Below are 17,210 nucleotides of genomic sequence, written 5' to 3' on the forward strand. Positions count from 1 at the left end.
AGGAAGGAAAATCATACTTATTTTTCTTTCAAACGATATCAATAATATTTGAAAGTCAATAATTACTATTATTATTTCAAGTTTCAAACTCAATCTAAAACGGAAAATGTCATTGTTATGATTATATCTGTTTGGTTGGCACACGTTACCCATTGCTTGAACAGCGATTTGATTTATTTCTGGTGTGTGACCAAGAAAGCTCTCAGTTATAAAACAAAAACTATTTTTTTTCTAATTTAGCTTACATTTATGTGTATTTCTGTCCAGCAGAAAAAGATGTGTGGATTGCCTATATTTTTCAATATTTAACCCTTTATATGTTCCAAGAAAAACAGAGCTAATAAGAAACCCTATTTTTATTCATAAAAAATCAAATTTTCCATTTTGTCCAATTTTTCCAGAAAAAAAAACGTTTTTTTTTTTCCACCGCTTCAAAATTTCCGGAAATTTTACACCTTTAGTAGTGAGTAAGATAGACCGACCAGTGAGTGAATACTTAAGCAGAATTTCATTTTCAATGATTCACTGCATCGTTAAAAGTTGTTGCATTTGGCGCATGACATTAAACATACTTCAAATGATGTATGTAGTTTTTTTTTTTTTTTTTTGGAGAACTTTTATAATTCTGCATTAGGGGTTTTTTTGTGAGGGGGGGGGATTGAAATGAAATAAAAATGCCCCAACCCAGTGAATGAACACCCTGACCATCAGACAAACAGCATTTTCTAATGATTTTCCTTATGGAAATGTGTAGAGGGAAGTTTCTTCTGCCAATTCATCTTAGAAAAATGCTATAAAACCTTATTTTGTTTACAAATTATGAGCTTATTCATTCACTGTGAGGGTGTTCAATCACTGATTGGTCTACCCTATACACTTCCAAACTGTGATGGTGACCTGAGGAGAATTTTCTGATGTATTTCATAGAGATTTCTAAATTACATTTAAGAGATTTGAAATTAAGTTTTAAAGCTAGCTCATTTGTGAATAAAAATGATAGTCTTCCCCAGTTTTGCCTGTGAATAGGCCAAACATTTTATTCTAATCCTATAATTATTGACAAATAATCCAAAATTTATGTGCTCAAGAAATATGGGGGGGGGGAATCACTTAGAAATGAACCTTAGCTTAAGAATGAACACCTGAAATTCTGCTGTAAAGGCATTGAACTCGACTGGCTTGTTGCAATTCTTGTGTTTTTTTTATATAATTGAATGATTTACCATACCTAATATTGAGTGCTAATGTAGTATTTAGACAATTTGAATGCCTCTAATGCTTGAAGCTCTATAATAAGTATGTTATGTAATGGAATTTTTTTTAATGATTTTTACAGAAAATTAAATTACTAATTTAAATCTTTATATATTGGAAATATAGGTGATAGAGAAAGAGATAGTGATCGTGAACGGGATCGAGATACGATGTTTAGATTGCGGGAGAGGCAATATTCTGGTTCAAGAAGATGGTTAGAGACAGCCCTAAGGGATAGCGGTGCAAATGAAAAGCCCGGAGAAAATGTTGGGACTGGTGAAAATAAAAAACGAGACATTGGAGAATCAAATCCATTGTGGCTGTCAGATGAACTGGAATTCTGGCCTGATAAGGTTTTGTTTTTACTTATTTGATACCTTGTGCTAATTTACATGATTTAAAGCAATGTGATTTCATTAAAATTATGTATTACAGCCTTGTCAAAGTACACGATTTGTTCAAATGGGAGCTCTTTATTCAGAACTTGTTGCTGTAAATGCTGCTGGACAGCTATACCAGTGGAAGTGGACAGATTCTGAACCTTATAGATGCTCAGAGGTAGGCTAAAATTTAACATTCTGTCTACATGTTTTTGTGTTGCTGATTTAAAACTACACAAAACTTTTGTGTTTAAAAAGTGAATGCTACTAATTCTAATTCAAACATTGTAAGATGAATCCCTATGTTTCAAAATGCATTTTCCTTTTTAAAATTTGATGTTTTACTACATTAGGACAAATGTAAGTTCAAGTTTTGTAAAATGAAGTGAAAAAAAATTTTTTGATCTTTTATTCTTATATATTTTTAACCCCCGACACACAAAGCAGGGTCCGCAGACCTCCTATTTTTTCCTATTTTCCGACTTTTTTAAAATTTTTAAAATTTTTCCTGTTTTTTCCTATTTATTCCTATTTTTTTTTTTCAATGCATATTCTTGCTTCCGCTTTTTTTCCCATACTAATATATTTTTGTGCACCTTATCCACAGACAATGACGGATCCATACGATCCTGTTGGGAGGGGTGATTGAGTAATGCAGCAAGTGGGGGGGGGGGGAGAGGGGACTAATGAAAATAAAATTTAGAAAATTTTAAGAACTGAAGCATGTTTTTTTGTATTTTTTGGAATAATGTGTATTGTTCAAAGGGTTTGAATGAAAGTTATAAGTGTTTCGAGTACCACACACACACAAGAATGAAAAATTGAAAAAAAAAAAAAAGAGTTTCGATACTAGTATTCTGGTTCTAATATCTAATCTAAACCTTTCAACTTTTGATTTGTCTGAGGACTCGTGAAGTTTCCCCAGTAGAAATTCAGGTCCTCAATTGTACTTTTTCCTTATAAAAGAAAGGTTGCAGTATTAAAATGGCATCTCTTTTTACCAGTATTCGTACCAAACATAATGAAATACTAAAATTGCTTTTGTAGAGATAGTTATGGATTTGTTTGTTGTTCAATTGTTTAATATTCGCGCATAAGTAGGAGTGTTTGCAGGCTCTCCCCGAAAACTTTGGTTATAAATGCCATTTTTTTAGACTATTTGGTGGTTAATAAGAGGAAGGGAAGTTTGATGGTCCCTTTTCGGAAATTTTTTGAAATTTAAGGGTATATTTTCGAAAACACAATTGGTTACTATCTTTGTGTTCTTGAAGGGAAAGGATGAGATTCAGGAATTCTCCCCAGTCATTTTATTATATTAGAGCTTCAAAAACGCAATTTTATGTATCTTTATTAATGCTAAAAACTAGGGGGTTTCCCCCGGAAAAAAATTTTTGGAACTGAAGTCCTAAAAATGCAATTTTAGGCCATCTTTGATGACGTAGCAGAAGACATGGGGTTCAGAATTTTTTTCCATAAACTTTTCAATGTAAGAATTTCAAAAACGCTGTTTTAGACGATCTTTGAATGATGTTGAAAGATGAGGAAAGAAAAGCATGGGCTCAACTCTCCAGCAATTTTTTGAAATTGAAGTCTCAAAAACACAGTTGTATGCCATCTTTTATGATGTAGGAGGAAGGAACGGAGTTTGGAACTCCCCATTAGAAATTGTTCAAAGTTGAGGAGCCTTGAAATGCGATGGTTAACCATAATTGGTAGTGTTAAGGGAAGGGATGCCGTCAGGAGTTATCATCCCTCAACTTTTCAATATTGAAACTTTAAAAACGTAATGTTAGTGGGTCTTCATTGACGTTAGGGGAAGGACTCAAGATCGAGGGCTCTCCCCCGGAATTTTTTCGGAATTGAAGTTCTAAAAACATAATTGAATGCCCTCAATAACGACATTTTCGAAAAAGTTTTCGATTCTCGCCATTTTTTGAAATTAAAGCTCCAATAATTGAAAAGTTTTGACCATCTTCGATGACATCAGAGAGAGAGGTTGAAGAACTCTCCTCTGAAAAATTTTCGGAATTAAAGTCGTAAAAGTACTTTTGTAGATGATTTTTGTGATGTGTTTGGGGGAAGGGGGAGTGTGGTGACCTTTTCCCGAATTTTTTTGAATTTACAAATCTTTTGGGGGGACAATCCCCCCCCTCCCCCCCCCCCCCACTGTTAAATCCGCCACTGCCCACAGACTATCTGCTATGAAAGTGCAAAATTAATGATGCACCGATTATCTGCTTTTTTTCCCCCTCAAGGTTAAAACTATGGAACCCCAATTTACAGTTAAAAAAAAGACTGCTCCTGTGCCTGTAAGGTTTTTTTTTTTTTTTTTTAAACACAGATTTCCTTTTACTCTATTGATTGCAGCTATGTAAATTAAACAACCTTACAGATAAAGAAAAAGCTGTCTCTGTTTCAGGGTTGACTTTCTGCCGGCAGAAACTAGTTTTTGCCCTGCCAGTGGCAGAAACTGGCAAAAACTTAAAATTGTCTTAAAAAACTAAAGTAATTACTAAATGATATTTGTTTAAACTGAAAAATTAACTTCATTTCATTATTGTAAAGAATAAAATGTTATGCTAGTGCCCTGGATTTAGTACAGAAAGGGAACTTTTCAATTGCTGTTGCTCGAAATATTTGGATTAATCTAACAAAGGACAAAAACCATATAGGTTCTTAGGATAGAGGAGTGACATACAGAATTAAACTGGCATTACTGTTTGCAATGTGCTCGCAAATAAGCTTCATCAAAGTTGCTTGTGATTGAAATTATCATGTGCTTCAAGAAGAAAGTGTCAAATTTTACTTCCCAATATTATCTAAATTTTGTACCTAATATCACAGCTTTGCAAAACAAATTGGCCCCACTTCTTGAAACTCATTTTTCTAGTTGAATTTTTACCAATACCCTAGTTACTACATGATGGACCAGTTTTAAAAAATATACAATTTGAAGGTTTCATGAATATTGCTTGTTCCTTGATGCATTGCCTGCTAGCTCTTCTGTTGCAAGAATATTCTAAAGTTTCTTATTCGTGCGTATTAAATTGAGAAACTTTAGATTTTTTGAACCACCTTTTCCAAGCAGCAACTGCAGGGTCCAAACAATGTAACATTTGATTATGAATTGTGATAATATTGTAAAGTAAACTGCTTTGGTTAACAATTATTTTTTCCATGCATTTTCTACTGTCTGTCAATATTTCTTTTTTTTTTTTTTTTTTTTTGTCATTTTGAGAGTTTTGGCCAGTTTCTGCCGAAAATGTGGCAGAAAGTGGTTTTTGCCATGTCGGTTTTAACCGGTTTCTACCAGTGGTTTTAATCGCCCTGGCAGAAACTTGCCAGCCCTGCTCTGTTTGCCCTGCCTCCCAATAGTACAGTAAAACTAAGCAAAAAAAAACACAAAACACGAACATCCCCCCCCCCCTCAAAAAAATGTTAAATATGTTGCCAATAACTTCCTACCCTTCCAACAAGAAGGGGTAAAAAGTCCCACCATTTTGTGCGTTGTGTTTGGGGAAGGGGGGGACAAAGAAATCCTCTCTTTTTAAAATTCTATTACTTAAAACATTACTTAAAAATCGTAGAAACCACTCTATAATAGTAAAATAATAAACTCTAATAAACAAAAATACAAATTAACCGGAGTGCCCTGGCGGGAAAGGAAGGGAGGGGGGAGTTCCATCGCACAAATTGCGCCATGGGAATTTTTAAGGAAGGTTTTTTTTTTTGTTTTTTTTTTTTTTTTTTGAGGGCTTTTGTTCTGGAAGGATATTTTCGCTGCGCTTGAGGGGTTCTCCATCGCTTTTTTTGGCGGGGGGAGTGTAATTTGCATTCTAAAATCAACAATGAGCTACAGTTTCTGTCGGACGATTCCCCTATTTGCCACCTTTTCATTAAGACATCTAATACATAAAGCCCTCAAAAATTATTGAACTTAAAATTGAAAACTTCATTTAAGGAAGTAAAGGGGAACTAATTTAATCTATATTCTTTCTACCAGAAAAAGGGGGATGGGTGTCAGGTGCCAATCTCGGAGAAATATTCTAAATTTGCTTCAAAAATTGCAGTTAAAAGTAACGTTTGGGGGAAGGGGTTCTCTCCCGAAAATTCATCAAAACTGAAGTCGGTTTTAGCCTTTGGGTGACGTTAGGAAGTCAGGGTCTTTTCTTAAATATTTTCCAAAATTTAAATTTTGAAAAATATTTAAGAAAAGACCTTGTCTTAGGGAACGAAAAGAGTATGAGAAAGGTTTAGAGGTTCACTATGGAAATATTTAAACTTTGAACACTGAAAAGCGCAATTGTACAGTCTTATCAAAACCTTACATTTCAAAGGGTTTTTTTTTTCTTTGCTTCCAATAATAGATTTAAAGTATGATTCCCATACTTAATTGTTTTCACATTGAAGGTGCTGAATTGCCGACCCCCAAAAGTACACCCCCCGGGGCGGACCGCCCCCTCTGCCCCACCCTAGCTACGCCACTAGATATAGAAATGTCAGAAGGCACATTCTAAAATGATCTAAGTGAGCTCAGAAACCAATTTTGTTGTGATTGGAGTTATTGAACTGTTAAGAGCGCGTTGAAATGCTATCAAAAACTAAATCCCTGTGAAGACCCCAAAAAAGTTCAAACTGACTCAAATTTCCTTTGTCCTTCTTAATAAATGTACTTCAACTTTTGGATTGGACAAATTTGAATCTACTAGTTTTTACCCGGAATTTCCACATTACAATCTAAATCATAGCATCGTCTTATCATACCAGTATAGTATAGTGATGGAAGAAAAAGTTTGAAAGACACTTACAGATACAAACATAAAAATGATTGTAGTTTAGTAAAAGGGGGAAAGAGCGAGCTTGGGTAAGACTTAAAAAGTAGATAACATAGTCCATCCTCAACTACACTACTATCTAAAACTAATTTAAATCAAAATTTATGGAATTTACTTGATTAAAATAGTAGCAATTGCAAGTAATTTCTTTAATTCCATATCATTGGTTTCAGAAAATAACGGTCTCGGACGCAATGAATGTCACTTTGCACCCATCGCCCCCTAGTAAATCCCCTACCGAAACCTTTAATAGTTAGTTGAAATAAATAAGTAAAATATTCTCTTAAGCAAAACAATTTCCTGATATTTTTATCTTGAATAAAATTTCTAATTGTTTTCATTAATTGTAGTATGTTTAATAAACATGGTACAGCTTTGTAGCTCTTTTGTCATAGTTAAATTTGTAAATATGATATTTTATATGTATATATAGTTGCAATTTTCTTTCTTTTTTTGAATATTATTATCCTTTTTTTCCTTTTTTTTAAAGCATAATTTTTCTATTTATGAAATTTTTGCTCTTATTTTTCCTACTATTTTTTTCTAAAAACTGTCTGCAGAGCCTGACAAAGGAATGGGGTTTAAATTATCTGTTTGTGGCCACTCTAGTGCCTAAACGGATGGCCCGATTTTGAAAAACTTTTTTTTTTGTTTGGAAGGAGAGTTGATCAAGAGAAGGTTGTGCCTTAGCTAGGTTGCGTCTTTGGATGACATTAATTAACGAGGATATTAATTAAAAACCTCTGAAAGGTTTTTGAAATTTTTGCAGTGAAAACATATTTAAAAATTTTAAATTTAGTACCAAAATAAAGAGTTTTTTTCTGTATCTGATAGAAGTGTTTGAAACTTCCATGTTATATAGAATTCGAATTATAACGCTTTTTTCGAGCAGATTTTAAATACAGCTAAGCCTTTTTCAAGCGATTGATAACTCAATTTATTGTTGGCTGATAGGGGAATTAAAAGCAATGATATAAATTTTTTATCTGTTGCCAGTTTCTATTTGTTAACAAATAAAATACTTGTAATTGATTTTTAATAGTATAAGGCTTTTAAAAGGATCTTTAATCTTCCCTCTTGATTCTATATTTGCGACTCAGTCGGGGTTTTTTAAATTTTTAATTTAAAAAGGTCATTAAAACATGTTAATGATGATGGAATATGTTAAATTTTGTCTCTTTTGTTAGTTATTAAAACTATTCAACTGTTTTTCATTTCTGTAAAGTTGGTTTACTCTTTGTATATGAATAAAATGCAAAAGGCTCTTAACTTTGTTATTGATGAAGTATAAAAAAGGGATTACAAATTGCTAACCTCAGTCACTGTTTAACAGTGTACTGTTGTTGTCTTGTGCCAGCTAGGCTGGCAATTTGGGTTGCGGTGCTTCACTTTTCCAACTGTACTGTAATTTGGTGAGAAGTCCGACTTCCCCCAATACACACATGCCATGACCCGTTTATAGAGTAGACAACCATTTACAGCACAACACATTCACACAAAGAAAGGACAATGACAGGAGAGAGAAAGTACATCCATTCCCGAGCTGGGATTCAAACCCGAGATCTTCCCATCACAGTCCGACTTCCCTGACCACTAGACAGTCTAGTGGTCAGAGAATGCTTTTTTAGAGAGCAAATGACAATGTACTGTTTGGATTTATACAATGATTCCCACAGGGACACTGAAATTGAAATTTTAACTCGCCATGTTTTGATTGTTACACAAAAGTTAAACTTTTAACCTCTCACCAAAAAATAACCATTACTCTGCAGTTATTTTTTAAAATTTCTTTTTCCATAAATGCTGATATTCCCTCTTAGCTGTGAGAGTGTAATGAACATCTGAAATTAGTTTTAGCCAAATCAAAAATGTCAACCCTTACAAATAATCACTCTTTATAGAAATTGAGCTATTGCTTGTATGAATGTCTCTATTATTTAACTCATTATCTTATGAACTTTTTATATTATTGCTGATTTTTAAAGTTGGAATCCCTTTTCTATTGCTCATTAATTAAATGTATTGAACATATTGCTTTCTTTTTGTGAAAGTCTTGTCTAAGCATTCTATTAAATTTCAATTTCTGTATGAAACATTGACACATTTTGTTTCTATGCCTATCTTTTATAGATTCCTGGAATTTTTCATCCAAAAACAAATATTCTTGGATTAAATGGTGAGAAAATAGTTCTTCTCTCGGCATGTTCTGTGAGGGCAACTGTTGTAACTGAGAGTGGAAAATGTGCCACATGGTTAGATGAAACTTTGTCAGCTGTATCTTCTAAATTAGAGCATGCTGCTCAGGTGTTTTCTGAATTTCAAATGGAAAAAATAACATCTCTTCATGTCTGTTCTTTGTATTCATGTGTCCGTTTGGAATCTGGTGCAATATATTGGTGGTAAAGTATTTTTCTTTATTAAAAACTTTAAAATATCATAAGTAAATAATTCTGTGTTGAAATTAATTTTCTTCTATCTTTCAAAAAGCTTATGAATCTAATTTTTCTCATTTAAGGACTGTTGTGTGTGTGTGTGTGTGTGTGTGTGTTTTTTTTTTTTTCTTTTTTCTTTTCTAATCAGCTTTTTATGTTATTTAAAGAAAATTTATGTTGAAAATAATACTTGAGCAACTGACGATCTTTTAAATGGAAATTTTGCATTTGATTTTTGTAAGTAGCAGTTTGATTATATGATTTTTAAATGCTTATGAAAAAATCTTAAAACTCATTGGTTCTGCCTTTTTCTTAGTCAGTTCTTTAAGCTGTAAGTTACTGCCCCAAAGCCAGGTCTAAAGCAAAATTACAGTAAACCCTCATTAATTCGAACCCTATTAAACCAAACTTCACTTAATCCAAACTACCATTTTGATGTATACACTATATAAATAACAGGCGAGTTAGCTCAATATTGTATTTTGTTGGCCATATTTTGTATTTTTGTAATTTTCTCATCTGTAGTTTTATATTTCATTCTCTTGAATCCAAAATGCAATTTTTACTGTGTACAGTAGCTTGTTCTTGTACCTTGGTTCAATTTATAGTTTATTTTGTACTTTCATTGATTTGGAGTACTTGAACTCACTATAAATCCAAATTAATGAGTTTCTACTGTATTAGCATATACTGAAAGATTCGTTGCTAACATTGGAGAGATTGTAGGCTCTTGAAAGGGCGAAACTTTTGTTTTCAATGCGTTGTTTTTAGCAGGGTTGTTTGGTTTAAACCCAGTGGTTTTTTTTTAACGACGTTGTTGTTGTTTTTTAAAACCACGTGGGTTTTTTTTTTTCGAAAATTTTTTTTTTTTTTTTTTGAAAAACTTCATTGTTTTTCCCCAAATTTTTTCATAAATTTTACATACTAGCTAGGTTTGAACAAAAAAAGAAATAATTAGTAAAGTTTTGTGGCAGATTTCGGAAAAATAACCATAAAGTAAACATTTTAAATCTCTTCCAATTACAGGAGCAGCCTAAAAAAACAAAATCCAGAATTTTATTTGCTCATATTCGATACAAAAAATGGCAACAGATCTTTCGTCTCAATGATTTTCTTCACGCTATAAATTTTAATAAAAGCATTGTTGCGGAAAGTTGAAATGAAGCACTGAACAATGTTTTGAATAAGGGAACGCCTTAGGGATTTTATGTCGAAATCTAAGTGTTATAACTAATAGTTTTTAATTGATATATATCTCCGCTAATTATTATCAGAGAACTATGTTAAATAGCCAAACATAAAGACGGGGAGATTACGAATCCATTGATACCTGGTTCGATGGTCAGTATACTGTCATTCGGGAGAAGAAACTTAGATATAGATGACAACATAGATACATAGTTACATACATTGGTACATACATAGATACATATGCTCAGTTTTTAATTATATAAAATTATTTCAAAAAGCAAAATAATTGATGCAAAGTAACGAAAAGCTTTTTAGGTAAATTACAGATTTAATACATGTAGAAACTTATATTCTTTAAAGTAATGCAAGTTTGCTAAATAGTGTTTCTTTTTCTTTCTTTCTTTCTTTTTTTTTTTAATCAATGCAGCTTTTCTATTAGGTACATAAATATACTAGGCAGACCAACTAAGTTTTTCTAAAATAACATGGAAAAAAAGCCAAGAAGCTCTTTTATTATTCATTCAATTATCATTATTTTTCAGTCTTTTGCATTTAAAAATAGTCCAAAAAAGCATATTTCAACCAAAACTTCATTTACTACCTAATTTGCTTGATTCTTTAAAATTCATTGAGATAGATTATGTACCATTGAAGTGATGCAAAGTGTATATCAATTTTAACCCTAGAATATTAAAATGACGAGGAAAAAAATAACTAAAGCAGTCCAAGAACACTTAGAGCAGGCAAAACATAGTGCTTATATCTGCGCTTTTTGCATCTCTGATAGATGATGCAGGCATTGCAAGAAAAAAAAAAGTTTTTCAGTCAGAACGTTAGTTGCACTTCTTCGTAAATCTGTTCCGTCTAAGACAATTTCGATGAAATTTTGTAACAATACTTCAGACATGTACCTTTATTGTGTGACGTAGTGGCTTCAACAAGACAAGTTCAGTTTTTCGGATTATCAGTCGCAAATATGTCTCGACAGCTGCAAGTAGCATCCAAATTGGAAATGCATGGAGTGGTTCAATTTTGTGGGCAAAAAGGTGCAACTGCACTGAAATTTATGTGTAGTAGCATCAAGTGTATGGTGAAAATGCAATGTCGCGTTAAGCTATCGTGAAATGGTGCAACATGCTTAAGAATGGACTTACAGATATTGATGACACTGAGTGTATGAAGAGGTTTTTCGCCACTTCTTCTTTTTCACATTTTCCATAAATCAACTTTTGGAGAGAGAGCGAATTGAAGAGACCATGTTCACAACACACACAAACTAATTTATTTTTCTACTCACTGTACGCTATGGAAAACAATGATTTTCTTAAAACCTAACTTGTCCTGCTTCTATAATCTTTGTCACTGATACATTAGGTTTATAAATTAGATGATTTATGACTTTTTTTTTTAAATCTTTAAATTTGTAGAGACTGCAGAATACATGTGTAAGAATGCATGATTTTAATTTTGCTTTTATTTTCTTATTTGTCGTAGATAGCTATAATTATGAGGAAATTCATTTACAAGAATTTATTCTTGGTTAATTGTAATTAATAATGTCTGAACTATCACAGTAAATTATTTCTTTAATTATGTATACCAAGGCTTATTTACGTATTGTACCTTTTATAACAGTTAAAGATTGTCAAACAGTATTTTAATTACAAAGATATTAGGTACAAATATGAATATTAAACATTCCTTAACAATTAATTGATAAAATCTTCATGATTTTCTTAAAATAAAATTTTTTCTCTTACAAATAGTGTTTAAACCAAATAAACCCGGTTTAAACCAAAAAAACCTGGTTTAAACAAAAAAAAAACTTTGTTTTTTACCAATCCTGGTGTTTGTGTTAATTTATTCTTGTTAATTTTTCAATAAAAAAAAGAAAAAACTTGACACTTTCAATATCCCTGTCATAAAATTAGCATTTTTTCACAATCCATTTTATGAAAAAAAAAACTCTGCCTCTTTTCGCAAAAATTTTCTGTGTCATCTTTCATCTGTTATAATCTTACTGACTGGATGAACAGTACAACCTTGTTTATCTGGACAACTGGGACCAAAGGCAATGTAGACAATCCATATGGTATAAACGAAACAACAAATAAAAAACAAAACTTTTTTAAAGAGCAGACTTATCTTTCATTGCTGCAGATGACCATGTTTTATAACAAAATTACATAGAATTATTTTAAACAAATACTTTATCATTTGTACTGCCGTCGAAAGATGAAGCACAGTATCTTTAGGAATGAGTTTTTGAGATATTCGTGTACAGCAGTGTAGTTCAACTGTAGTGGTGTCAGTCGGATGCTCCAAGTACCCCATGATGTTCGTAAGATCACTATAATTTATTTTTAGACCTACCAGGAGTTGTACATTTAATGAAAATACTAAGTACAATTAAAAAGCGAATGTTTGGCGTATTTGTAGTTATGCTCTTACTATTATAATGCAAAATCAATATTTAAGTGAATATATTTTTTTTAAACTGAAATTTGGTTTGAATAGATAAATGAGATTCTACTCTCTATTGATTTACTGTCCCTTTTGTGTAGCATTTTTAATGTCATTTGCATCAGTTAAAGAGGTTGTTAAAATAATAAACTTGTTTTGCATTAAGAATTTCAGCAAACTCTTATTTGAAATTTCTAATATCTTTAAAATTTAATGTCTTGGTTAATTTTGCTGTAAATATTAACTATTTTTTATGCTTTTTATGTAAAGTTACAATTCATTTCTCTAACATTCGTGAAATTGACTGCTGAAGTGTTTGTTTTCCAGTTGAATTTAAAGTATAACTAAGCTTAGTTTCAGTACATTACATGTTTTGCCTCTCTTTGCAGGGGTGTAGCTCCATTCTATCAACGCAAGAAGTTATGGGAGAAAGCTAGAGCGAAATCAAAAAAACAATCAAATTCATATTCTTCTGAAATAGTCACTGGTGCTATGGTATGGCTTTACTTTTTTTTTTTTTCACATTTTTGTTTATGTGTTGTATAAATATATTATTTATCAGAATTGTATGAAGTATTAACTTACTTGAGTTAAAATTAGTCAATGCTCCCAAATTGTCCTTTTCCCCCTAAAAGTCTTTTTTTTACTTGTGGTGGAAAAGTGGTTGAATTTCAAATTGTTAGAAAAGGAACCACCAACTTAAACAAAAAACACAATGCGGAAAAATTTTAGGCCGATCGTATTCAAAGTGTTTCCGCAAAACTCCAGGACGTCTCAATGTTTGGCGCCTACGTAGAACTCAAAGAGAAAAAGTTTGACTTACCCCAATGTTGTTAACACAAAAATAACCACAATTTTTGCGCGTCACATGTGAAGATTTATTCTGATGATTATCAATTACACGACGAATACCAAGATCCTTGGGAGCTCCCGTAGAGTAATCAAAACTTTGCAGAACATGGAATGGATTTAAAAAGATAAAATGTAAAAAAAAAAAAAAAAACCAGGTAGGTTAAGTTCTAAGTCCAGTCTATTGAAGGGATTCTGGTTGTCACAGCAGAGGGATGTGCATCGCACATGGGGGGACTAAAAAACGGCGTGACTTGTTGTTGCAGCCAAAAAATTCATCCTAGTGACATCAGTGATGGAGATGATGTAAAACCAACATGGAGCTGGCTACCATACCACGGCGAAGAAGGTGTGAATCTCCTTTCTTACGAAGAAAATGGCGCAGCGGGAGTCAGAACAAAATTCCGAGTCGACCGCACATACCGCTTCTATTATCACCAGATACAGGTACATCGCCTGCCACCTTGATCTTAAACAAGGGTCAAAATGTAAAAAAACATGATTTTCGTCGGTGCGGGATCGGAGCTACTTCAACATGGACACGAACATCTTTCAATTTTGAAGTAAAATCTTGGCTAAATAATGGGCCAAATTCGGAACTAAACCGTCATTTGTTGTAAGAAACAGGGCTCTATGGTTCCTGTGTGATTATTTCTCTATTCACATCATTTTGCAAGCAGATGCATCAAGATTTCTCATCACCATCATTGTCATTTCGTATGACCTTTTTTTCAGGTGAAGCGTCCGCGCTCCTCACGAAACCATGCTCCGTCGCATATCACCTCTAGCACTCAACTACTCACAAAATTTTTTTAAACATCCCAGCAAAAACCCCACGCGGGTAGCGTAAAAAGCAGATATTCATACGCGGCGTCACTTAGTGCAGCGAATGGGAACGCGGGAAAATGACATCACCGAACCCGAACATTCCTACCGCCAATGAGCGAAAAAGGCGGGAGAACAATGCATCGCGGGAAGAAGAAGGCAAAACATGGCCGCAAAAAAATCTGAAAAGACACCATTATATAGAAAATGCGAACCCAGGAAATAAAAATGCGAATCTATGAAAATATATGTGATTACTATATCACATTACTCTTAAGTCTTCAAATTCTTCAAAAAAAATTCCACTTTTAGTGCTTTTACAAAAGTTTAAAACTACTCTCTCTGGTCTGTTAAACTCTTTGGACTGAATTTTTGAAGTCGGAACTGAATTTATGAAGAAAAATCGAATTTGTTACTTAAAGCAGAGTTCATTTTCTAGTTGTATGATAATACCTATTTTATCATTTTCGTTAACGACTACTTGTCCTGTATTTTTTTACCTCATTTCAGGCATGAGCAATTTGAATGTATATAACTACAAATGATGCACGATTTAAATGATGTGGGTTTTTCATGGGTAGTCACATTTTTTACATTTCTGCTCTTTTTTTTTCTTTTTCTTTTTTTTGATAAATTTTATACAAGGTAGTTTTTTAACAATGATTTTGACCTCAATGAGAACTACAGCGTAGATTCATCAGGCTCAGATACCGACACTTTTCCTGAGGAGTATGTGAAAAACTATGGCAAAAATGATTTTTTGTTTTATTAAATTTAGCATTGGCTCATACTATATTTAGTTTTAGAATTTAGTTTTTTTATCGTAACTTTATAAAATATGGTTGCACTCTCTTAATTTGGCATATCAGAGAAGTTTTCAGGGTGCTATCCAACTGGTTAAACCACAAATAGTGGTAGGTATGGGGGACCCTAGAGTGAAAAGTATATGTCAAAATAGTAAATGTAGTAGTTGTTCCATTTAAATATTCTTTCAAAATATTTTTTAAAAGAACTTTATATTTAAAAAAGAACATGATTAAATAGGGGATCCCCCCCCCTTTTATGAAATATATGCTACTGGAAAGGGTTAATGTTTTGAAATTAATGTTGCATTTCTCTACTTTGTAGGTTTGCATGAGAAATAGTCCAATGTATCATTCTGGAGCTCTTGCTTTTACTAATTCTGGAAATGTGCCAAGAGTAGGACAGTTAATGTCTGCTGCATGGAATCTTACTGACACCTGCCATTTTAAAATTTTACCACCTGGATCTAGGTAAATTTTTAATGAACATGCAAAAAAAAAATCTTATTTTGCTGCTTAAAAAATTAATTATGTTGAATATTTTTTCTGCAGTGAAAAGAGAAGTGAAAGAGAAAGTAAAGATGTTGTAAAAATTGAAAATAAAGCTGACAGACAAGAAATGCCCCCTCCTCCTTCTCCTGCTTCATCAACATGCAGTGAATCTGCTTCTAGTCCTCTACCTTCCAGTATGCTATATGTATTTTTCATTTATTATGTTCAAAAATAAGGTTCTGTTGCTAAAGGAATAAAGTTACAGAAAAAAATTAAATGCATGTACTGCAAAAACCAAATTAGTGTTAAAATACCTGACCATTCTTTATGAAACACTATTAAAATTAGGCATAAGTTAGTAGCTTAAATGAACAGAATTCATTATAGAATGTTAAACACAATCTTAATATAATTAATTATAGATAGAAAGCTTGTAGTGATCTGTGGTGAATCTGAGTTTGAAAATTGGTTTTGTCTCTTTCCATTTGTTATTTTAATTCATAGTTTAAAAAACTCTTGGAATACGTTAAAATGTGGTTGTTAGGGAATCTTTAGCTCTTATTTACTCATCTACATTGGCATCTCATTTTATGCTTATTCTGATAAATATATAATTTGTTGGAAATGAAGTTTTTCAATTTTTCTCTCCGAACACTGTTTAATGTTAGACTTTACAAGAAAAGTTAATGAAGTCTTTCAGTCCTTAAAAAGTGCATGACAGAAAAAAAAAATGCAAAAGAGAATTTACTCAAGTAAAAAGCATATCTTAATGGCAGGCCAAGGAGTAAGTCACCTTTCTCAACTTTAGTCACCTTTTGAAAATTTGGTTACTTTTAGTCACCTTTTGCAACTTTTGTCACCTTTCTCACCTTTCTTGAAATGTCTTATGATTTTTTTTTAAATAAGTAAATCCTTGAAAAGTATCTGAATGTTAACAGTGAAATTATTAAAAAAGTAGCATTAAATATGCCCCCCCCCCCCCCACCTTGTTGTTGTTTAAGAAAAATAGCTTGCTACCGGAAAATCCGGGAATTCTTTGTTGAGTGAGTGGTCATCGAATGCAAGTTGTCTTCCGGGTTTATCAAATGACATCATCTGAAGTCTCTGAATCTCACGCTCATTTCTAGCCAGGCGCGTTACTTGCTTGTTTTACTATTACTGACTTTGAAAGTCGCGACTAAGCAGCCACAAGTGGTTCGATTTGAAAAAGGGGTGATGGGTTAAGGAGGCGTGCCTCGATGTCTTCTTTGAGCGCGGAATAGTGAAAAGTTTTGGTTTGTGTTTATAGTGTCACTTTGTGTTTGCATAGAAATGGTTAGTTTGGGTTTTATTTTTGCTGCGCAAGTGCGAAGTGAACTTGGTCTGTGTAAACATTTCTTAACATTTCTTTTTTTTTTTTGGTGCGTCTCAGAGAATCTCCGAAATTTTTTTTTTAGGTTTCAATGCTTTATATGGCTAGTTCCAGTAAAAATAAAGCTTTTAGAAGCAAATGCTAGCCAAAAGCTTTATTTTATGTAACGGCGAGATTGATTTTATTAAAGTACGGTTTTAACATGGTTTTGTAATGTAATGATTTGGTTCTTCCACATTCATTTCAAAAAGCTGCTGATTTTATAATCCAGAGATTTTATAAGTGGCGGTTAGTGTTTAGTTATTTATTGAATTGGAAGAAAAAACTGCTGTAAA

The 17,210-nt window shown here is 32.6% G+C and overlaps 1 protein-coding gene across 2 annotated transcripts in view; it reads left to right on the plus strand.

Annotated features, from left to right (window-relative positions):
- Positions 1 to 17,210, plus strand: part of LOC129235285 (E3 ubiquitin-protein ligase UBR5-like) — a gene marked incomplete at its 3' end in the record, with an annotated part of 117,223 nt that overhangs the window by 32,254 nt on the left and 67,759 nt on the right. For both annotated transcript variants that reach the window (XM_054869004.1, XM_054869005.1), the window contains 6 exon segments: positions 1,381 to 1,607; positions 1,690 to 1,812; positions 8,600 to 8,868; positions 12,945 to 13,050; positions 15,358 to 15,503; positions 15,585 to 15,718. In XM_054869004.1, coding sequence (XP_054724979.1) covers positions 1,381 to 1,607; positions 1,690 to 1,812; positions 8,600 to 8,868; positions 12,945 to 13,050; positions 15,358 to 15,503; positions 15,585 to 15,718 — 1,005 coding nt within the window.

The sequence above is a fragment of the Uloborus diversus genome, chromosome 2 (assembly GCF_026930045.1).
Source record: "Uloborus diversus isolate 005 chromosome 2, Udiv.v.3.1, whole genome shotgun sequence".
NCBI lineage: Eukaryota > Metazoa > Arthropoda > Arachnida > Araneae > Uloboridae > Uloborus > Uloborus diversus.